The sequence below is a fragment of the Schistocerca gregaria genome, chromosome 4, assembly GCF_023897955.1.
Source record: "Schistocerca gregaria isolate iqSchGreg1 chromosome 4, iqSchGreg1.2, whole genome shotgun sequence".
NCBI lineage: Eukaryota > Metazoa > Arthropoda > Insecta > Orthoptera > Acrididae > Schistocerca > Schistocerca gregaria.
The window spans coordinates 214,175,559-214,201,193 of record NC_064923.1 but is presented as its reverse complement, the minus strand read 5'-3'; the positions used below and the strand labels follow the sequence as shown (position 1 = coordinate 214,201,193).

The 25,635-nt window shown below is 40.8% G+C and overlaps 1 protein-coding gene across 1 annotated transcript in view; it reads left to right on the top strand.

The window, feature by feature from the left end:
* The window catches only part of LOC126267657 (uncharacterized), a 133,760-nt gene that overhangs the window by 68,188 nt on the left and 39,937 nt on the right, over positions 1 to 25,635 (top strand). Inside the window, exon 8 of the mRNA XM_049972956.1 lies at positions 480 to 693. Coding sequence (XP_049828913.1) covers positions 480 to 693 — 214 coding nt within the window. The remainder of the gene's footprint in view (positions 1 to 479; positions 694 to 25,635) is intronic.

Below are 25,635 nucleotides of genomic sequence, written 5' to 3'. Positions count from 1 at the left end.
ACAGTTTGCGTAAGAATATGCATATCTTCTTTTCTAAATAGCAGCACTCACGCAAACTATTTACTAGAAGGACGTGAGTCGCGCGCAGTGTTTAAAAAAATATTATATCGTACGTACTTCGGGGCAGCCGAATTCCGTACGAGTGTTATCGCGGTATAAGTTAATAAAAGTCTCACGCTAGCCACAATATTTAAAGCCACCGCAACCAAAATCATAAAATGTAATTATAAATAAGAATATATAATTATACCGTGACAAAGCGCCCCCCCCCCCCCTCACACACACACATACATACAGATACACTTATACCGTGATAACTGGTACGTCTCTTCAATAAAGACGTGTTAAGACATCCCGATTTATACTTGAATCACTCTAGTACTACAGGAATCCAAAGTGAAATAGTATTTTTCGGCGAGTTTTCCAGCATTTCGGTGACAACTTTACTCTGTAGCAACTTAGCGACGGCCGTGTTGCAGCCTGAACACGGTGCGGCTGTGGCTACCGCAGCTGTTCACGACACTGGAAGAGTTCTACGAGGCGCAGCGGCTGAGTGGCAACTCGACGCCAGTTTACATGTGCGATGCTCTCACTGCCCATCGGATACAAAAAAATTGCCTTACCACGACTGTCGTCCCCTTAACGACGGAAGGTCACAACGGCGGTGCTGCCACAGGGGGCTCCTGCAAACCGGTAAGCTCTAAAGTAGCGGTGGACACAATGTGCTCCGCGGAGACCTGCGGCTCCACAAGGCATCGGCGCCGCTGCTCTCAGTGCTTAGCAGACAAAAATAGCCAAAAATGAGGCGACGTGCAGCAGATACTTGTCACTACATACACGTATAGCAGTGGTTGTGCTAACGCTTTCTCTCTCTCTCTCTCTCTCTCTCTCTTTCTCTCTGCACGCCGTGACATCTACACATTTCTCGAACATTCTACTATGCTCTCTCCAGCTCACTCATCCACAACCACCTTGAACCGCCTCGAAGAATATCGTCGCTTGGCTCTCTAAGCATCACCTCCGGGACTAACATAAACCCGTGCTGCGCAACACAGAGCGCAGTTCCCATTTAAGTTTACGATTGCAACATACAGTCAAATTCAGCACAGGAAGCCCGCACACCACTTTCGGGCCGCGATATGTTGGATGCGTGTTTGTTATTCACTGCAGTTATAAAATACAATGTGGTGTGGCGACACTATTTTACGTCTATAAAACAATAAAATACACTACTGGCCATTAAAATTGCTACACCAAGAACAAATGTGGTTGATAAACGGGTATTCATTGCACAAATATATTTTACTAGTACTGACATGTGATTACATTTTCACGCATTTTGGGTGCATAGATCCTGAGAAATCAGTACCCAGAACAACCACCTCTGGCCGTAATAACGGCCTTGATACGCCTGGGCATTGAGTCAAACAGAGCTTGGAGGGCCTGTACTGGTACAGCTGCCCATGCAGCTTCAACACGATACCACAGTTCATCAAGAGTAGTGATTGGTGTATTGTGACGAGCCAGTTGCTCGGCCACCATTGACCAGACGTTTTCATTTGGTGAGAGATCTCCAGAATGTGCTGGCCCGGGCAGCACTCGAACATTTTCTGTATCCAGAAAGGCATACAGGACCTGCAACATGCGGTCGTGCATTATCCTGCTGAAATGTAGGGTTTCGCAGGGATCGAATGAAGGGTAGAGCCACGGGTCGTAACACATCTGAAATGTAACTGCCACTGTTCAAAGTGCCGTCAATGCGAACAAGAGGTGACCGAGACGTGTAACCACGGCACCCCGTACCATGACGCCGGGTGATACGCCAGTATGGCGATGACGAATATACGCTCCCAATGTGCGTTCACCGCGATGTCGCCAAACACAGATGCGACCATCATGATGCTATAAACAGAACCTGGATTCATCCGAAAAAATGACTTTTTGCCATTCGTGCACCCAAGTTCGTCTTTGAGTACACCATCGCAGGCGCTCTTGTCTGTGATGCAGCGTCAAGGGTAACCGCAGCCATGGTCTCCGAGCTGATAGTCCATGACGCTGCAAGCGTCGTCGAACTGTTCGTGCAGATGGTTGTTCTCTTGCAAACGTCCCCGCCTGTTGACTCAAGGATCGAGACGTGGCTGCACGATCCGTTCCACGGGGATAAGATGCCTATCATCTCGACTGCTAGTGATACGAGGCCGTAGGAATCCAGCACGGCGTTCCGTATTACCCTCCTCAACCCACCGATTCCATATTCTGCTAACAGTCATTGGATCTCGACCAAAGCGAGCAGCAATGTCGCGATATGTTAAACCGCAATCGCGATAGGCTACAATCCGACCTTTATCAAAGTCGGAAACGTGGTGGTACGCATTTCTCCTCCTTACACGGGGCATCACTATAACGTTTTACCAGGCAACGCCGGCCAACTGCTGTTTGTGTATGAGAAATCGGTTGGAAACTTTCCTCATGTCAGCACGTTGTAGGTGTCGCCACCCGCGCCAACCTTGTGTGAATGCTCTGAAAAGCTAACCATTTGCATAGCACAGCATCTTCTTCCCGTCGGTTAAATTTCGCGTCTGTAGCACGTCATCTTCGTGGTGTAGCAATTTTAATGGCCAGTAGTGTACGAACGTTTCGAAAATACCGAGCGAAGAAACTGATAACTCGGCTACAAATCAGAAAAATTTAAGTCACAAATTTCGCTGAGAAAGCGAATGAGATCACAAGAACCTATTGTTTAGTGGGTATTGCGGCCCCTTTCAATTTGTAGAAAAAGAGACTTGTGGAAGGTTTGTTAAAAAAGAAACAAACCGGAGGCAGTAAAATGTAAACTACTGAAGGGATCGTAATGACAGCGCCTGCGGAAGAAGGTGTGGTCCCTGAACGAGGTCAGAGGCTGCATTCTCGCCGCTAGAGACACTGTGAGGCACACCCACATTACGACAGAGTGATGACACACACACGTCGAATGTCCATTGCACTCAATAGCTCTGAAATCAGTTAAATGCAGGCTTCAAATAAGAGCGTTTTCGGTGGCGGCGACCTTGCATGGTTCCACTGGAGACTTCATTGTTTTAACTGGGGTTTAAGGTGATGACGCCAATCGGCTCCAGCGACTACTTTTGACAGGAATTCATTCCCTTCTTGGACTTAACGCTGCAGATGATCAACAAAAAGTCCCATTCGACAGGCTCCCTGTACTGGTTCAAAACTGTGAGATTCGCATTGAGCGCACACTTTGCAATATTTCAGTCTTCTTATTGGTGAAGTGAACGTATCCCACCTCAGTGGCAACGGCTGCTACCGTAACTCGCCAGGTTTCAGTAATGAGGGCATCCAAATGTTGGATAATGGCGTCGGCAATACAACATGGCGTTCCAGATTGTACTTCATCGACCAATGACATCCATCCTTTCCTGAATCGCTTGTGCAATGCTTTGGCCCTTGCAGCACACATGGAGTGTCCTCTGTGAATTTGTGCCATTCTTCGATGATTTTCCATTCCTCCTATTGCCCTATTGCTACCGCTGTCAGGAAACCCACGACGCCTTTTTCCTTTCTCTTTGAAGCCCATTTCACTGTTTTTAGCGCGGTCAAATGGAATGTTTTGTAACCGCGACCGTTCCGGCCGCGGGGTTGCCGCGAAGGCAAGGGCGGCGGGACCCATGGTGCGGCCCGCGAACAACACAAACGGGAAAGAACGGACACGAACAATGAACGACAACCGAGCGAGACCTTTCGAACAACAACACGTAAGAAGCAACGAAGTCGCAAGAAAACGTCACGAATCAACCATGTCCACTCGTACACGGATCAAAATAACGTAAACGCGATGTCTGTAAGCGAGATGTCGATACACGCACGCAGAGATCAGACTGACCGGCTGAGCGAGAGGCAGGCGCTTAAATACATGATCAGGTAGGTCGCTATTGGCCGCTGGGACCAAGTGTTCTACCGTGGCGCCCTCACATTATATGTGGGCCATGAGGCGCGACGGTGCAGAGACCTCTAAAGTGCGCGTCATTTACGACGCCGGCCGAGTTTAGGTTCGTTCTGCGCATCTGACGCCACAAAAAACAGTCAGCCAATGAACAGAGAAGGACGTTGCCAGAGCTCAACTGCAGTCTTGTTTTAGAAATGTTCAATCATAAATAAAGTAATTGAACAAAAGGAATGTCTTGATAGCAGATTTTCTTTTATAGAAAGTTTGGAAAAAGCATTCTTTATACAAATTGCTTCATATTCTATTAAGTAATTTAACCAAACAAGCAATAAGCCTCCTAATTCAGGCGATATCAAGGAAAGATGTTTGTAACATTCTCACTAACCGCGTTTTCACAATAAAGAATAGCGGTAATTGTTTAAATTCTATTGTACTTCGACGAAACGTAATTCATAGTAATATCAACAGTTTTTGTCGGTATTTTGCATCACATTTTAAAGGCCTCTAGGAAGAACAGCGCGTTAGCGTAATGGTTACAGTGTTGGGCTGTTACACGAAATGTTCTTAGTTCAAACCTTGTTCGGTGCTTATATTTTCTTTATTGAAAAACAATATAGATGCGCCTTACTTCATGAATTTTATTCGTTTGAATGTAATTTTTTTTAAATTTCTAGTGGCAACTAAAATCGACCATACGGAAAGTATACGCTATGGACTTTTACCTCTGCAAACTCTTCAAAATTGCTTGCAATTGTTTACTACATTTAATGCTGCACAATAACTGCGTTGGACATCGAAACAAAATTAAGTCATTTATGGGGGGAAGGTATCAGTCAAGAACATGTGTAAAAATCAAACTTTTGGGCCAAATAGTTTTTGTGAAATAGAATGATAAGTGTGTCAAAGCAGTCGGAACACCATGTGTGAGCACATGGCAGAATCGCGCACAGCGCGGAATGCGGGGAGCACGTCTCTGTAGCAGCGAAAGGGTTAATGCCGCCGTGGTGGCTTTATTTCATAAACTGCACGCTCCCCTCCCAAACGTAAGTTACTATACTATACTATACTATAGCGCTGCTTCTCCACATGCATTAAGATACTTATCCCACTGGGAGACGACACGCTCAATTCCTGTTTCGTAAAACGTGTTGGGCATCTGACAGATCCACAACCGTACCCTCTGTTGCATTTGCTCGTCCGACAGAAACCGACGTCCATGCACGTCTTTCTTCAGGTCGCCAAGGATGTGAAAATCATGTCGGGAAACATCTGGGCTGTACTGAGAATGTTGAAGTGTTTCCCAATCAAATCGTTGAAGCGTAGCCTTCATCGAAGTGGCAATGTGGGGGTGGGCGTTATTGTACATCAGAATGACTCCGACCGACAGTATTCCTGGGCATTATGACTTCCGGTACATCGCAGTTTCTGCAACTTTTCTTCATGATGCTGCGCATTGATTGTGGCTTCACGAAAGAGGAATTCGATGAGCAGAGGGCCCCTGCATTCGAGGAAGGTCATCATTACGTTACCGAAAATTGCGTGAACAGTTTTGGATTTCTTGGGAGGAGAAAGATGTGGGACGTTTCCATTGTTCACACTGCAGTTTGCTCTTGGGCCGTCAGAATGCCGTCAGGCGGAATCATCCTATTGCGCCATAGCGCCCACCTTTATACTGCCAGTCTGACGAAGGCTGTGCTTCAGCGATTTGGTTGGGAAACACTTCATCAACCTCCTCACAGCCCCGGGCATAAATGTCTTAATGAGCGCGATGACAACTTTTGAATGGAACCATTCCATGGTTCCGTTGTGCGGGTGTTCAGGTTTCAATTGACTGTCCCTCATACTTTATTTAGAGACCACGCAATATGCAGTATTTGTAAACGCACTATTACTTACATGTTATTCATTGCAAACTGAACAATTATGTACCAAATTACCATTTTTAAACACTCGTTAATTTCACTTTCGGGAAATCTTTATTCAATTTGTTTTCCTTTTCTTCCCACTCATTTTTTTTTTTATGACTACGATTCTCGTTTTACATAGAGTTAAAAAAAATGGTACTGTCAAAAGAATTTCTGCTCTGCAGAATATAATAACAGATCGATGTATTTCATTATGCGCCCGCACGCGCGCGCGCGCGCTTTTGTGTGTGTGTGTGTGTGTGTGTGTGTGTGTGTGTGTGTGTGTGTGTGTGTTCAAATCACACTTCATAGGCGTCGCTGCTTAATTACTAGCAGGTGTTTTCGACACCTGCTTGGTCAGAACTAGAAATATGCCTCACACGATCGGTAGTATCACATTCCCCGCTACTGTGATCTTCAAGGCCACTTCCAACGGAGAATGAAATAATTTTCCTCTGTGAGAAAGCTACTGTTATCTTCATTTTGTCTATTTTTAATGTTCCCTAGTTGCTTCTATATTCTTAGAGAAGTGGTTCATTTAAAGCAGCTCAAAGGAAGGCAGCTTGTATTGTGCCATACGTGTTCCACTTCTTCTTATTGTGACTCATTTACAGTGGTCTGTAATACACGTTTGTTTTACATACTAGACCCAATAATTGCGTTGTATAATAATTATTGCAGACATGTTGCTGTATTTAGGTTCCTGTTATTCACTTGTCGCACTTATTAGTTGAGGACGAATTTTTTGTAGCACAGGTTTCGTAAGGTTAAATTACTATTTGTTTCTACATACGATTTGTTATCTTTGTCTCTGTCTGACGTCCTGGAATTGTACTTACTTGGTCTGTGCACACGAGTATGTCCGATTTTCGGAGTTTTTCGGACACCTTTCAGTTGAACACCTTACTTTTAATTTTCACTGAATGTTAGTTTTGAAGATTAAATTATTATTTAATCTGAAAGCAATAAATAACCATGTCAATACAAGGAACAATATGGACTGATCATGTCATTAAAACGATCGAACACAGATATAGAACGTTATAGGGCCAGATGACAATCTCCACCCCTCAAAAAATCTGCTCGCGCGCGCACACACGTACGCACGCATACACACACACACACACACACACACACACACACACACACACACACACACACACAATACAATGAGATACTAAAACACAAAAAAGTACAGATAGTGTCAATTGGAAACACTACATACATTAAACAATCCAAAACAAAACTAAGAACAGTGAAAGTGAAACGTTCACTAGAAATGTGACTGGAAATGCCGAAATTCGAACATCCTGATGTATACCAACCAACAAATTACAACTCCAATTTCACATATGGACTAATAAGATCACAAACCGTAGGTAGAAACAAACATCAGTAGTAATGTAACCTCACGAAACTTCTCATCGAATAACACAGAGACAAAAAAGGAATGTAGTACATTTCTTCAGTAATTGTTACATAACACAATAACTACGCCTACATACATTAAGCAAACATGTATTACAGGTCACTAAGGATGCTTCAAAAGTAAATAAAAAGTAAAACGCATATGACACAATACAAACAGCCTTTCATTTGGTTGCATTAGACGAACCACACCTCCAAGAATATTGTTAACTTCTTCACGTTGTACAAAGCCTTACAAATTTCGCGGTTTGCGTCGAGCACATCCACGGATTTCCAGAAAATGACAACAGCTGATCCTTGTTCATAATCTGTGGACAGTATGTTGCAAAAAATAATTGAAGAATAGAAAACTGCTTCAGCGCTGTCTGGCAGTGTGATTGGGGCCCGCAAAGTACTTCGGCTGTAAAGCAGGAGTCACAAGCAGAGTAGCGTATTCTAATCGAGAATATTTGTTATTAGAACAGGCTTTTTCTTTTTTTTTCAAAAATCGTCGAGTTATACACGGATAATCCGCACCCTAGTAATGGGTGGCTTACTGTATTAGTATTTATGCAAACGACTACCTGTTTTTTTTTTTTTTACGATATTTACGTTTGTGTGGAAAGTGGTTATTCGCACTGTTGGTAGAAATGTGATGGAAAACTGGCTTTGTGCTATTGCTTGCTCAGGAGCACCCGTTCTCAAATTCTTTTGGCGATGGAACCCTTTCGAAACTCTAAATATTTTACGAAACCCTACAATAAGCAAAACTTTGTTTCACGTTCATTATTGAATGAAAATCATGCAAAATTAGGTTCATTGTACACTGCTGACTTCTGCAACAGTATACAAAACGATACACATTAGTACAACGCAAAAAATAGCACTGTATTGACTTCTCTGTAAATTGAAAAATTGTTTCCACTTAATGAGAGGTATGAAGTTTTTTTTGTTCATTTTTGACCAGCTGTTTAACACCAGAACTGATGGAAGAGAGTTGAAGACAGAATCCCGTTTTACACAAGTTTTTGGGAACAGTAGGACAGTCAGAGCATGTGTGGCAAGCTCTGAATATTCATCATGAATCCTGTGAAAAAATCATGAATTGATATTTTTTTGAACAATGGTTCCATGTTTCAATCTGATATCATTTCTAAAAAATAGATATTTACCGGTTGCGTTTGACATGTTTTCTGGCATCCAAAAATTCGGCTGAAAATGCTTCTGAGCCCATGAAATCATTTTCATGACGGCGCGCATATCATGGAGACACCGGACAAATTCTTCAAGCCTTTGATTTGGTTATCTGTCTCGCCAACTAACACATCCGGTGTTAAACTTTCTGATTCCCTCTTACCAACATAAACAATCAAAAAAATCTAGTTTTTTAGGCGATTATTTTGTTATTAGTCTTGAAAACTGCTCTATGGTTTCCTTCTAATGTATTAGTTACTTTCATGTTCCATGAATAATTTGCGCGATAAATCGTAATGGAGTGAAATGAGTTATTTTAATTTGACGTAGCAAATTTAAGACAGATTCAGTTCATAATTTTTTCCGAATGTATCTACCAAAAAATCTAGTCTGAACAACCATGTCACATCGCATCGCCCAAACTGTCTTTTAATGCAAAAAAAAAAAAAGATACGCATCACAAACTTTTGTAATTCAGCTCCTAGTACGAATAAGCTTGTTGAGGTCTTACATTGAGATAACCATATAATCACAACGCAATAGTGTTTTATATCTGCTCCCATAACCTCCATGTTGTTGTTGTTGTGGTCTTCAGTCCTGAGACAGGTTTGATACAGCTCTCCATGCTAATCTGTCCTGTGCAAGCTCCTTCATCTCCCGGTACCTATTGCAACCTACATCCTTCTGAATATGCTTAGTGTATTCATCTCTTGGTCTCCCTATACGATTTTTACCCTCCAGGCTGCCCTCCAATCCTAAATTTGTGATCCCTTGATGCCTCAGGACATGTCCTACCAACTGATCCCTTCTTCTAGTCAAGTTATGTCACAAACTTCTCTTCTCCCCAATCCTATTCAATACCTCCTCATTAGTTACGTGGTCTACCCACCTAATCTTCAAAATTCTTCTGTAGCACCACATTTCGAAAACTTCTATTCTCTTCTTGTCCAAACTATTCATTGTCCATGATTCACTTCCATACATGACTACACTCCATACAAATACTTTCAGAAACGACTTCCTGACACTAAAATCTATACTCGATGTTAACAAATTTCTCTTCTTCAGAAACGCTTTCCTTGCCATTGCCAGTCTACATTTTATATCCTCTCTACTTCGACCATCATCATTTATTTTACTCCCTAAATAGCAAAACTCCTTTACTACTTTAAGTGTCTCATTTCCTAATCTAATTCCCTCAGCATCACCCGACTTAATTCGACTACATTCCATTATCCTTCTTTTGCTTTTGTTGATCTTCATCTTGTACCCTCCTTTCAAGACACTATCCATTCCGTTCAACTGCTCTTCCAAGTCCTTTGCTGTCTCTGACAGATATACAATGTCATCGGCGAACCTCAAAGTTTTTATTTCTGCTCCATGGATTTTAAGACCTACTCCAAATTTTTCTTTTGTTTCCTTTACTGCTTGTTCAATATACAGATTGAATAATATCGGGTATAGGCTACAACCCTGTCTCACTCCCTTCCCAACCACTATTCCCTTTCATGCCCCTCGACTCTTATAACTGCTATCTGGTTTCTGTACAAATTGTAAATATTATAAATATATATTATAAATTATCACGAATGTTTGTTTCTGTAGGATACAATTGCTGGGACTACAGTTTGGCGCTTAACGTTTTACTACTGATACCCCTCACGCTGGTTTTTTGCCTTGCGGTCCATCAGTTCAGATACAGATACAGTCATTCGTCGAGATGTATATTCGAAAAAATTTGTTAACTATGTTAAAAATTTGTTTACTAGTAGTCTAGTCTTAGTTAGCAACAATGTCCACGTAGCAAGTCTTCTTCGAGTGAATGTTTAAATCGATATCGTACAATTATCAGCAAGAAGGCCAGACCAGCAACATAAATCAATTTGCAAGACGAATTTGTGGTGTTGAAGGCGACTGATTATTTCTAGTTTGATATAGCCTGAGAGACCGTTATTTCGATAGGGAGCCATGTCTTTCGAAGGCGGCACTGTAGAAAGTATCTTTCCAGATTTTTCATCGAGCGTACATTTTGTTACGCATGCTGCACTTGATGTCATTACATTCTCAGCGATAGTGTATGCTTCGCTTGCTTGTGGAGTGCGATAGCTGACCCAATACGTAGCCTCCGTGGCTTTCTCATTCACGTCTTAACATTCGCGTTTTAACAGGTAGCATGGCACTACTCGTAAGTAGCTTGCTAAATAACAAGGACAGAGGTGAGACGTTGAAATCAACAAATCTGAGACTAATGTAAGATTCTCATTCTATCTTTTTTTATCTATAGTGAATCATGAGATGTCCTCCTGTTTGAAAGCATGCAGCTTGAAATCGTTGCATCACCTTTTTGAATCTCGTAATCTGATTGGAATTCTTTAAGACTGACGCCACATCTTCCGTGCAAACCACCTTTGAACTTTGGATGCAGTTTTCATTGCAACATGTTTAAGCCAGTGCTCCATTCTATCTTTTAAAACCGACATTTATACACTGTTGGCCATTAAAATTGTTACACACCGAAGTTCACGTGCTGCAGACCCGAAATTTAACCAACAGGAAGAAGATGCTGTGATATGCAAATGATTAGCTTTTCAGAGCATTAACCCAAGGTTGGTGCCGGTGGCGACACCTACAACGTGCTGACATGAGGAAAGTATCCTACCGATTTCTCATACACAAACAGCAGTTGACCGGCGTTGCCTGGTGAAACGTTGTTGTGATGACTCGTGTAAGGAGAAGAAGTGCGTACCATCACGTTTCCGACTTTATTTAAGGTCGGATTGTAGCCTTTCGCGATTGCGGTTTATGGTATCGCGTCATTGCTGCTCGCGTTGCCTTTATGGATACAGAAAATGTTGGACTGCTGCCCTTGCCAGCACATTCTCCAGATCTGTCACCAATTGAAAACGTGTGGTCAATGGTGGCGGAGCAACTGGCTCCTCACAATATTCCAGTCACTACTATTGATGAACTGTGGTATCGTGTTGAAGCAACATGGGCAGCTGTACCTGTACACGCCATCCAAGCTCTGTTTGACTCAATGCCCAGGCGTATCAAGGCCGTTATTACAGCCAGAGGTGGTTGTTCTGGGTACCGATTCCTCCGGATCTGTGCACCCAAATTGCGTGAAAATGTAATCACATGTCAGTTCTAGTATAATATATTTGTCCAATGAATACCCATTTATCTTCTGCATTTCTTCTTCGTGTAGCAATTTTAATGGCCAGTAGTGTAATTATAATACATGGATCTATAGAAGTCAAACACAGTTTAAAAGGCTTCATATGACACCATGTCGATAAGGAATCAAGGTAAAGGAAAACGAAGAGCGGAGGCAAGCCCAAATACATTATGATTCACACAGTTGACTGTGCCGTAAGGTAAAGTTTCGCGTTCTGGCAGCAGACAGGCAAGTTGGGCTCGACCGACCGTCGTGTCATCCTATGCCAATGGCGTCATCGAATGTGAGATGCAGGACACATGGTCAGCACACCACTCTCCCGTCCGTTGTCGGGTTACTCGAGCTTGTAACTGGTAATTATCGGTCGAGTAGCTCTTCGGTTAGTTTCACGAGACTGAGTGCATCCCGTGCCAGTCTTCTCCCGAAGTAAAAATCCCTCGCAGTACAGAGAATCGAACCTGTATCTACTGCGTGGCTGTCAGCCACGCTAACCGGTCAGCTACAGCACAGTATGTAATATGCACTCAATTTTTGGAGCCCTAGTTTATCTTTCACATAACACAGTAAACATTTTTAATTTAATTGGTGGGATCCTTTGTTCAGTATAGCAAAGGTCACATCAGAACACATACCAGTGCACTCTCTGCCTCCTCCCTCCCCCTATGCTCCTCCTCTCCCCCTCCTTCTCTCCTCTCCCCTCTGCCCACCACTTCTGCTATTCTGCTACAATATAATTGTTACTCTGTATAATTTTTGAAATGCCTGTAAGCTTGTCAAGATCAAGATTTTTAGAAAACACCAATTTACACTTTTCCATAAGTAATGAGTCCCATCTCTCTGGCACAATCACCAGTCAACACCAATTTACACTTTTCCATAAGTAATGAGTCCCATCTCTCTGGCACAATCAACAGTCTTTGAACTCCATCATCCACAATGCTTACTGACTTCCTCAAAGGCTGCCCTGTTTCTTGAAACTGACAAATCACTTGAATCAGGAACTCGCCGACATTGAAGTTCGGTCAGGTTTCGCTTCCGAATATTCGTGACATTTCTCTGTTGTTACAGTTGAAGATGCTTTATGCTCCAGAGTGATGACCATCTTATACTTGCGAAATCCGAAGTGTACTAAAATGCTGCTAAAATCTACATTCCCCATATTATTACGAAAAGTTGAAGAGGCAAGGCTACATCTGCTGCAGTGTCTTTAAATGTCTGAATCCTTAACTGGGCTCCCACAAGTATCTTCTTGATACTGGAAATCCGTTTGTCGACATCCAGAAAGGAGCTTCTTATCTCTTCTGACACTCTGTAAAAAGCATGTGCTACACAGTCCACCTGAAGCATGTTTGGAAATAGCGCTTTTAAGGTTGCCGCCAACCTTGCAAGGTTGCAGCATCTGAGACGAAACACAATACGTTGTATTGAATTTCTTCAGACTACATTCACTGTAATGAATTCTTAAATAACCATATGATGGTTGAAATGTAAACTTTTTCCAGGCACTGTTCAAGTATGAATACTTTTATTATGATTTGACTTCTGGAGATCTAATGAACCAACAATGACAATGGCAATAAAACGACCTGTAGGATCAGGTGACTTGTCAAGTGAAATACAATTTTTTTACCTCATTTTTAATAATTTTCATTATTTCATCAGAAATTTCATTTAAGCAACATCTCCGCAAACTTGAGTCAGTGGTGACAGATCCATCCAAATACTCAAAGACTGTTTTAATGTAAAATTGTGCACTTTCCAGAAAAGAGATACGGGCATCAACAAAAGCTTCACGTAAGTCGAATGGTAATACTGATTTTGGATTAAATGTTGCAATTGCCATTGGAAGCAAAGGAATCTTATTCCCAGTAGCCTTGGAAAGTGCATTTTTGTGTTTCGTTAAAATGACATGTTTAAAAACGAAATTTTCATTTCGTAGTTCACTGCCTGCTCACGTATGTTGTACAGAACATTGGCCCCATATAAATTTTAGGCCCTTTTTACGAATAAACCTTCAAAGAACAAATATGAAAACTCTGAAATTCACATACTGTAATTCAGGTTAGAACTCATCTATTGATGTACTCATTGATTTATCCACAACGCCATTCAATTTCTCCATTTCCTATTACCACCACGCTACACAACACACGACATTTAAAGTAGGGGAATAGCACTGCAAAATCGTTCAATTTTCTGACCTCTTCTCGTATAATTACGATAATTCCTGCAGCTAAACGAAATTTTGGTCTTTGAGACTTTTGGTCCTGAGACTTCCATAACATGCTGTTTACAATTTTTAGTTTAGTCTCTTCAGTAAGCCCACCTTCGTATAATCCTATATCGGTACTAAAAGGTACATTTTGCTGATTATCTTGAAGTTGAGAAGAACAATCTGTTGGTGATGACTCGGCGTCTGTTGCTGGTGGTCAGTTTCCAAATTGTGCATCACCAGTATTTACACCAGATTCATTTTCGCGGCTGATTCTATATCCTCTCTTTTAATAATGAAGGAATATATAATAATTAAAAAGGGAACAAAAGACTTTTATTTCGGCAATTAGGTACTCATACAAAAAAGGCAAAGAAAGGCAACACAAAACAGGAACGTTTCAATCACAAATATGTAAGTTGTTTAGATTCACGTTCAAATTGTAAATAGATTTAATGCATTTAAACAGGCATTGTGACAGAGTTCTGGCTTCTGGTTGTCACACTGTTGCACTTACGAGAATCGATTTCTTTCGCCAACATTCCGTAAATGATTAGAGTTTTTTTTGTATTACTTCGCCTGTAGTTTTCAACCATTTGTATTTGATAAGAAAATTTACTAACGACAAAGTAGAAACAATATAAATTACATCTCTCTTTATATAGTGAACACATACATGGCACGGTGCTGACTGTTCTGCTGTAAACATGTGTATACGTTGTTTAGAGTACTCTCGACCCTGCTGATATAAATGTACCATATTCCATCATTACTCTTTTCATTTATGATGCAATGAAATTACGTTCAACATTTCTCGTAATTTTCTATGTCTGTTCCTACTTAAAGAGTTGGTAAATATGTCTGCTCCTTGTTTTCTGAATCTGCTTTACAAGTCTGTATAATTCCATTCAAATAACGTTCAGACAATGGTACTTTACTTTAATATACGATGAATTTTTAGTAATGTTACCATATGCACCAATATTGGCTGCTCCTATCTTTATTTACTTTAACACGGTTATCATACTTTACATCGAAATACTCAGAACATCAGAATTAACTTGATCTCAATGACAGTTTCTGACAAAGGTACATACTCAGAAAAAGTGGATTTTGTAATGATTCCTTGTTTCTTAGATTTCCAAAAAATTGCATTTTCAAGTAATTTAATTACATATCTTAATGCAGGCTTACAATTTACACAATCACCTGTGTAATCTGCGTCCACAAAATAATGTAGCCATCCAGGTTTAGGTTTTCCATAGTTTCCCTAAGTCTCTCCAGGCAAATGCCAGGAAGTTTCCTTTGAAAAGGCATGGCAGGTTTCCTTTCCCATCCTTGACACTATCCGAGCTTGTGCTCCATCTCTAATGACCCTGAAGTTGATGGAGTATTAAATCCACTTCTCCTTCTTTCTTTTAGATACATATTTTTAATACCTCCATGTGTTAAGTTAAGCTCTTCTTTGTGTACTCACAAATCACACTTAAAGTATCATTTCAACAAATTTAAATTCTACTCAAATAGTTCATAATGTTGTTCCTGCGCTAATTTACAGGAAAGCACCTATCTTACTTATTAACTTGACTCGCATGTTGTCCTCGTTTTATTTGCATATTAACTCCTGTTGGTGTAAAGTTCAACTCTGAATGCTCAGTCCGATATTCCTTAGCCAGAGTTTGAGTCTAGCTTTCCTTATATTCTTTACGTAATTATAGTCAATATTAGCCAAAGTTTTTTTAATTACTTGGATAACAGATTCTTTATTCTGTGTACTTTCTCTTTACTTTTACCCAAATTAGCAAACCATGAACAAAGACACATATATAGACTATATAATTTGCCATTATGAAAACATTAGGCCGTTTAGAAACTCATACAGACAGTCTTATCACTCTCTAGGAATTTATCTCAAACCATATAAGGCCTTAAATGACTCATAAACTCTTTGTGTGTCATTCACGTATCCTGGAAGTTGCTTTACATAAATTGCTTAAAAACTTTACCATTTCGAAATGCTTTCTATCTCTCCATTAGTTCTTCAGTTAAGTCCTTTTGACAACAGTATGACAACAAAAGTTTCAATATTTTTACCATACCATCTGTTGAATAAATATCATCCACAATTTCTTTTTGTTGAAATCCACTTACAACTAATCTTGTTTTACAAGTGTTAACTGATTTTCTTGTAAAAATCCACCGTACATCAAGAACATTTAAATTCACTCAAGCATTACATTTCTTTATCGTTTGTTTCTTTCCAAACTTTTGACTCATTACTGTTCATTGCCTCATTTTTCTGGACTTTCAGCACTACGTAAGTTTACATAAATGAAATTAATCATGGCATAATCATTAAATCTATCAGGCACTCTGTGTGCTCTAGACTTTCTCAACTCGTATTCTTATCCTTTTTTATGTTCGCTTGATCTCCTTTCTTCCATTTGTTCATTTACAGATTCATATTCTATGCTTTTGCACTCAGAATCACTAAAATGTTCACCTGATGGCCTCTTCCATAGAATTAACATTTCTGGAAACTAAAATCTTTAATGTTAAACAACACTCGGTATCCACCTTCACAGTAGCCTGTTAAAATACCCAAGTGTGCTTTACGATCCTACTTTGACTTTTTTCAGTTATTCTGGCACAAATACAAAAATTCTATTACACGCAACTGTAAGTGTTTCATTAGATTTCTTCCCAAACAATGTCATAATGGGTTATAGTTGCTGTTCTCTTTTTAAGGTACACAACAGCACAAACTCTTCAGGCCTCAATCTCCTATCTGCCGTTGCTTCAACTAATGGGTATCATGACTTATCCCTAATTGACCTGTTGTATGTTTCAGATGGACCATTTAATTCATGTACTTAGGGATGACATAAATTTCAAATGTTCCTTTCTGTCTTATAAACTGATAGACATATAAATTTAAATATTCCGTTCCTGTGTCACATCTACATTTCTTAACAGTTTTACAAGTTAAAGTTTTAGTTTCATTAATGTGTTCCACAAAACAATCATGAACTTGATTTTTAGATTTGATGGTGGAGTAGAGTGCAGCTGCTTTACCATAGTCTTTTAAAAGTGAATAACTTTCCCTGTGCAAATCTGTGAGTGAAGTGTGGCTCATTCAGATCAACATGAATAACCTCTAATTTTTCGTTTGCTGTGTTGTTAATTTTTCAAAGAATAAATTGTGCATTTTTTCAATACAAACTTCACAATTTATAAATTCTGATTCTAAATTTGTCAGCAATCCATCTGCTAACCGATATTTACACAATGTAGTCGAATTATTAAAATTTACTTGTCATTTCTCCTTTTCTGACACGCTATCCTTACTGCTCACACAACTTATACTGATCTCTTTATTATAAATACTATCTGTCATTTTGTACAGCCTATCCTCTCCCAAAATAATCTTAAGTAAGTTACTGTCTTGCTCAAAAACTTTTGAGATATTCCTTATAGATCAAGTTTTATGTTTTTCTGTTATCCTGGCGCAACTAATTAAACTTCTACCTATGTCTTTGACGTAAAATTCATTTTTCAGTTCAGTTGGAATCATGTAGTCATAAACTAAAAAACAACAAATTATATTTCTTTTCAGTGTACAAGACGTCACCATCTGCAGTTTCTATTCACAGGGTATTTTATTTATTTATTTATTTATGCATTTATTTGACCTGGAAAGACTTAAAGTTATGCATTCAGCAAAATACACTCCTGGAAATGGAAAAAAGAACACATTGACACCGGTGTGTCAGACCCACCATACTTGCTCCGGACACTGCGAGAGGGCTGTACAAGCAATGATCACACGCACGGCACAGCGGACACACCAGGAACCGTGGTGTTGGCCGTCGAATGGCGCTAGCTGCGCAGCATTTGTGCACCGCCGCCGTCAGTGTCAGCCAGTTTGCCGTGGCATACGGAGCTCCATCGCAGTCTATAACACTGGTAGCATGCCGCGACAGCGTGGTCGTGAACCGTATGTGCAGTTGATGGACTTTGAGCGAGGGCGTATAGTGGGCATGCGGGAGGCCGGGTGGACGTACCGCCAAATTGCTCAACACGTGGGGCGTGAGGTCTCCACAGTACATCGATGTTGTCGCCAGTGGTCGGCGGAAGGTGCACGTGCCCGTCGACCTGGGACCGGACCGCAGCGACGCTCGGATGCTCGCCAAGACCGTAGGATCCCACGCAGAGCCGTAGGGGACCGCACCGCCACTTCCCAGCAAATTAGGGACACTGTTGCTCCTGGGGTATCGGCGAGGACCATTCGCAACCGTCTGCATGAAGCTGTGCTACGGTCCCGCACACCGTTAGGCCGTCTTCCGCTCACGCCCCAACATCGTGCAGCTCGCCTCCAGTGGTGTCGCGACAGGCGTGAATGGAGGGACGAATGGAGACGTGTCGTCTTCAGCGATGAGAGTCGCTTCTGCCTTGGTGCCAATGATGGTAGTATGCGTGTTTGGCGCCGTGCAGGTGAGCGCCACAATCAGGACTGCATACGACCGAGGCACACAGGGCCAACACCCGGCATCATGGTGTGGGGAGCGATCTCCTACACTGGCCGTACACCTCTGGTGATCGTCGAGGGGACACTGAATAGTGCACGGTACATCCAAACTGTCATCGAACCCATCGTTCTACCATTCCTAGACCGGCAAGGGAACTTGCTGTTCCAACAGGACAATGCACGTCCGCATGTATCCCGTGCCACCCAACGTGCTCTACAAGGTGTAAGTCAACTACCCCGGCCAGCAAGATCTCCGGATCTGTCCCCCATTGAGCATGTTTGGGACTGGATGAAGCGTCGTCTCACGCGGTCTGCACGTCCAGCACGAACGCTGGTCCAACTGAGGCGCCAGTTGGAAATGGCATGGCAAGCCGTTCCACAGGACTACATCCAGCATCTCTACGATCGTCTCCATGGGAGAATAGCAGCCTGCATTGCTGCATGCTCTGTTGCCTGTGTCTATGTGCCTGTGGTTCTGTCAGTGTGATCATGTGATGTATCTGACCCCAGGAATGTGTCAATAAAGTTTCCTCTTCCTGGGACAATGAATTCACGGGGTTTTCTTATTTCAATTTCCAGGAGTGTAGTTTTCATCATTAACAACATGAACTGTGAAACCACTATGTGGTAATATATCAATCTGTATGTTGTTACCTGACTCCACATTACTCCATGTCATCATAGGTTGTACCTCCATTACAAAACTGCTCGTTCTGTTTCCATTCTGTTGATGTCCTCGATGTCCTTATGACGACTGCCTCTTGAACCATACAGTTCACCTCGGCGACATGACCAGTTGTTACCTCCACTACGTTGCTCTCATGTTGCCGACTGCTGCAACTGCCTTCTCCATGATGTCTATCACATGTCCATGGATCTCTGCTGTCCCCTGGCTGGTGATAACCCCTCTTGAAATGTCATGGTTTGCTACATCTGTAATACAACTGGTCGTGACGGTACGTACTGGTTTCCTTTCAGCGTGAAACGTATGGGATTTTACACCAACAGTTCCATCTTTGGCTTTTAAATCTGTCATTTGAATTTTATTTTTAACGTATTCGCCTGTCAGGTCTCCTTCTTTCAAAACGTCGATAGAGTACTCGATATAGTTCAAAGATTCCCAAATGGTTCTCTACTTGCAGTTTTGGTTTTCCTTTTCCTTTTCCGTCACTTTCGTACCTAATAATTTTAATTCCTTCACTGCTATTTTTTCCAAGAATATTAAAGAATTTTGCTGGTCACTATAGCATTAGTTTGTCCTGTTTGTTTTGGCGCACAGTCTGCAGAGCTGTCAGTTCATTGGAGTGCAATTCACAGAACTTTTTCATTGTCTCAAATGAAGCTTCTTTATCACTCACAAATTACAGTTACTTGTTCAAAATTGCTCCATATATGTAGCTCACTGTGGTCAGGTTCTCTTCGTCTCAAGTGCTCATTTCTGCTCTTGAAGCCACTGTATAGCACTTCTTCATTTTCAGATAAATTTCCATTCGCCGTTTGCAATTCCCGTGGTCCTTTTCATCAAACACTGGTATGTTAATGTCAGCCATTCCCTATTTTAAAGAGCACAATTTTCGAATAACAGTCTTCTTTTAGTCCACAACCACAGGGTGCTACCATGTAAGGAATGTTTATTAACGACAAAGTAAATCCCTCCTTACACAATGAACACACACAGGCATGGAACATACTATTACGACGGAAACGTATATCTCCATTGTTGAGAGCCCTCTCGACACTGTCATTACTATCAACAGAAATATACCTTATTTCAACGGTACTCAAACACAATTTCCTGGTACCTTTCCTTTCATCATAGTTTGTATGGATTTGCACATCTCATCGGATATTACCTCCGTAGTGTCATAATTTTTATTAGTACTGATCTGTGTGTCTGATTAATCTCTCTAACTGTACAATCATTTAAGTAAATCTTCGGATGCTTGTGCAGTTTTCTCTCTGTTGTTGTGCATCCATCACATTAACTGTCGAAATGTAGTGTGTAGCCAACATATGTTCATTTTCTACTCTTCATACTTGTTTTCAATTTTTACTTTAATCATGTTTACACTGAATCTCCACAGAGTTTCTAGAAAATATGTTCGAGTAGATTTATAGTACAAAATGTCATATGATGTTACTAACATTGTTGGATACTTTCATCTTCTATTCAATAGGTGACTTTACCCATTTGAGATTTCTTTTTGTTTTGCTCGCTTCATACCTGTAATATCTTTCCCTGTTTGCGCCGTTAAATTTTGACCCCCTTCATCTATGAAGTATTTCAAAAAAAGAGGTTCTGAATTCAGGTATGTACCCCACATATATACCAAAAAAAGTTTGTTATACGGTCTGCCTGGAAATGATGGTTTCCGAGTTATGGCGTTCGAAACAGCGATAGTCATTGAAACAGTTTTATTTCACACACACACCGAGGTGCTTTCACAGAAAATGTTCGACATTTCTAGTGGTGTTCTCCACCGACATCTCATGGGCCTGCAACAATGATCCTAAATTCCTGAAGTATTGTGCAGTTCCTCACAACCAGCTGTGGTTCGATTCTGAAGTGATTACAGGTACCAGTGACAAAACAAGTAGAAATGAATGAGTTTCAGATTACATGAGCATGGAGGTCAAGTAGCGGGGCCATCTCCAACTGTCTATTGACCAGGAAACTTTTGATCCAAGTACCGTGAGCCGTATGACTGAAGTGTGCAGTGTAATCTGCTATGGCAGTCCTGTACTCGTTGCAAATGATAAGCACATAACTGTTGCTCTTGCAACTGTCTCCAGATAGTCGTATGAGGAACATTCACTTGCGAAGCTAACCTGTGTGTGCTGATAAGAGGTGTGTAAAAGAAACCTGGAATGTCCTCCTCTGCATTTGGAGTTGTAGAACTTATTCGTCCCCTCTCCAAACCGGAAGGTGTAAATTTTCCAAGAGTGCACAGACGCCGATGGAGACGTTAAAGTTTCTTTTGATCTGGAGGTCTTAGCTTTGTGTAACTTTCCGAGTATAGTCCGACAGAATGTCGTGGTCGGTAGATGCGCAGACTGCAGGATACGCATGGGGAGATCGGTAGGGGTGGGGGTTATTGACAGGTGTTGTAGGGGAAATACTGGACGCTGGAGAGGACGTGCGGTTCTGAACTAACGCCTATGCTCACATTTTCATAGTGACGATTCAAAAAGATCCACTGTCACCTCTGATATGGTTAGCATCTAACAAGAATTTCGCTGAAAATGCAGCAATTTATTTTGGCCTGGCTTGTTAGTCATTTATAATTTCGAGAGAAGCATCATGAAGAGCAAATTTTAGTAAATCCTACACGTTTCACTGGTTGCCAAGTTAAAATCTGTTTCTTTTGCCAAAACACAGCGAAGTTTACAGTCTCACCTCACTAACGTGTTTTGCAAACACTATTGTGAGGGAATTCTGAAACAGTGTTTTATTAAGTGAGCAACTGAGAAAAAGTAAGGTCAGCAGCTTGTGAAAAAGCACATCCGCAGTGCAAAGAAAAAAATAAATAAAAAAACAAAAGAAAAACAAAAGAAAACAAACGTGTAAGGTCTTTTCTTGTGTTGTTGCAAAGCCCATACCATTTTTCGTTTCATAAAATATGGCGTTTCAGTCTTCGATCAGTATTATTCATTTTCAATTACCGGTTTCGGGCTAGCTGCCCGTCTTCAGAACATATATTGCAGTTACAGGGTAACTTGTCCGTACAGAACAATCAGTTTGCTGTCATAACGACATGTAACGAAGTTTTGCATAATAAAGATATGGAAAAATACTCTCCTCTTTGTAGTCTATGATTTGCAAAAAATTCATTTCAGTATTTGAAACCGTCAGCGAAATACGAGTTATATTGAAAATATTTCAATCTGGCTTCATCGCTGGCGCGCGCAATCGCAAATCTGTGTGCTACTTAAAATAAACTTTCTCGAGATTGGTGACAAATACATCTTTCCAAGTATAAGAAAAATTCAGTATGTCAGCTAAATTTCATATACAACAACATATTATGTAATATGCACCAAACGCAAGATCATAGCGACCTCTATATCTCATTGAAAACTTCTACGAATTTTTCGCAGTGTCTCATTTCCACAAAAATATCACAATAACTATCACCATCAACGAAATAATGGGCACGTCATTATGAATATTACATATAAAGCCACAAGTTAAGCAGATATGAAATTTTTTTTACCGAACAGTTTTTTGAAAAATCGTTTTAGAAAAATTTCAGTGCGTGCGCCTCGATTCTGTCACCGCTCATTCGCCGAAATATGGAACACACTTGTCGGCTCCACCTTCTGAATAAATGAATGAACTCGTTCAGCGCTTTGGACACTGCGCATCGTCCACCGTATCCTGCGCGGGCAACCGGGCCAACTCATCACCGTCGTCCGCCATACAGTACAAGAAGCTCATTACTACGAGCCAAAGACAGTGCTCAGTGTACCATTTGCCTTGAATTTTATTGTCCAAGTAATATCTTTTGTCGCAGCAAATATCTGCGGGGAGAAAAATGTTCTGAATATCATTGCTTTGAAGATCACAAGTCTGAAACCCAGCACTTCCGGAGACGTTCTATAATGAACTTTATTGTGTCTATGTATGGGTAATATGTACAGTCGTGGACAAAACGAGCGAGAGCCCTCGCCTTTTCGTTATGCTGATCCGCACAGCTTTAAAGTCTGCTACGCAGTATAACAGGCAAGGCGACGAAGTGCTACCAACATACTATGCACAGGCGTGAAATTGAAGAACTATCAGAACTTGGTTAGACTGTTTTCGATCATGTCTAAGACTATATCAATGCTGATTAGTGTGTTAAGCACAACACGTAAATATAAGATATAAATGAGAGAAGTAACGCTAGTTAGTATGAACTGTACAAATAAAACTGAATTTCAGCTTATCGAGATAACATTACTGTTTTAGTAAGACAAATTACACCAAATCGTTACGATTTAGCAAAATATTATGCGCATTCAGACGCGAAACGGTCTGTGTCAACGTTCAGACCAATCATACTGGATTACCGTTTCGTAAATTTCCTTACATAAACAGCCGTAGCTTTAGATTGCTCACATAGAAGCTCACTTTTTTACGCTACAAAGGGACCGCATTCCGCAGTAAGTGCGATACATTTCCGCTTATTATGTCTACCCGGTCTCGAGGTAAACGGGTTTTAAGGGTTGGGTAGACAGATAGACGGTCAAGAAAGTGACACTAGTAGGGTTCCATTTTTACCTATTTAGGTGACCAAATTCTAACAACGAAAATAGCTACGACAGTTACTGAAGGTGAGGCCGCATAAATAATTCCCCCTACTCTTTATTCGAAATGTTCTAGTTGCAGTCGATACATTAGCATATTAATTGTCGCTACGCTTTCGGTCCAAATCACGTTTACAGGAAAGTAAATAAAATCCATTTGCCTATGCACGTGGTAATTCAGATCCTAGTATTAATACCACCTCGTTTTAGAAATGCGATCATTCCCATAGCTTAAGAAACACTCCGGCTAATGAACGTTTCCTGGCTGTGGCGAGTGTAATGGAGAATTCGAAACATTGTAGAATACGTTTGGCACCCATGTCGCCGTTTATTGAATTGACTTTTAAATGGATTTCGTTAAGAATATTCATGCATTGCCAAATTTGCACACTTTCATGGTAGGTCAGCAACGGTAATCCAGTATGACAGGTCTGAACATTGACACAGACCGTTTCGTGGCCGAATGTGCATAATATTTTGCTAATTCGTATCGATCTGGAGTACTTTGTCCTGCTAAAACAGTTATGTTATCTCGATAAGCTGAATTTATTTTTATTAGTACAGTTCATACTAATTAGCATTTCTTATTTCATTTATATCTTATAGTTACGTGTTGTATTTAACACACTAATCAGCATTAATATAGTCTTAGACATGATTGAAAACAATCTGACAAAGTTCAGATAGTTTTCAATTTCACGCCTGTGCATAGTATGTTGGTAGCACTTCATCACCTTGCCTGTTATGCTGTGTAGCAGACTTTCAAGCTGTGCGCCTCAGCATAACGAAAAGGCGAGGGGTCTCACTCGTTTTGTCCACGACTGTACCTTAAATACAATAGTTTATTTTAATTTGGTATGTCTCCATATTGTTAAATAGAGCAACATGAACTACTTTTGACTTCTTGTCCTATAACACGGATCACTTGAAATTGTGAAGTTATTTTGACGACATATCGCCTAACGTTTCTTTGTTTAATAAAATGTTGGCCATTTAATTTTCAGCACTGTCTGTTCTTCGCCATGTCTATTTTCTATAAGAGCACGTGACTCTTAGTAAATTCTATTAACAAAGAACTGTCGTATCTGGTGTTACGTGGAGTGTTCAATCCGCATTACAACTCTGAAGTGAGTTATGGTGTCCATTATCAGATTCTGTACCTGTTCATAGAGGTGTTTCACCACCTCATAAAGTGAATACGTAGATGCAATTACTTGAATGTCGCCTGCCGTTGCGACCGATTGGTTCTAGGCGCTTCAGTCCAGAACCGCGATGCTGCTACTGTCACAGGTTCGAATCCAACCTCGGGCATGGATGTGTGAGATGTCCTTAGGTTAGTTAGGTTTAAGTAGTTCTAAGTCTAGGGGACTGATGACCTCAGATGTTAAGTCCTATAGTGCTTAGAGCCATTTAAACCATTTTGAACTTGAATGTGTTTCATAGAACATCATTCGTCTGTATTTAAAATGGGTCTCCAGTTATATGACAGACAAATATTGGTCTACAACGACTGTCAAATGGAAGTGGCAAAAATTCATTTTTTTTCTTATTTGCTCAGTTTGCTACGACCCTTTCTCGCCACAAAGATTTTGCAGTTATCCGAGTAATTCGTGTTTTTGATAGATTTCCCATGCTGTGCAGAACCTGGGAAGACGAATTATTATTACTAAATCACGCCGAAGTGTCAATGGCATCCAGATGTATTATGGATGTTACTTTCTCGATGGTTGGTTGGTTAAAACTGAACACCAAACATAGAGTGAGTTCGCACGGGATTTAGGTGTAGTAAAGTCTCGATAGTATGTGTACATCCCACGCTATCTTAGTAACTGTGTGGCTCGGTGTGCAGTACAGATTGTACTGTAAATGCTGTATTTCATCTTAGTGTAGGCGTTACAGTCAGATTCTCAGAACATTAACTAGTTTAAATTTATTGTTGCTATTTGACTATACGAACACTGAATCGCCAAACTAATA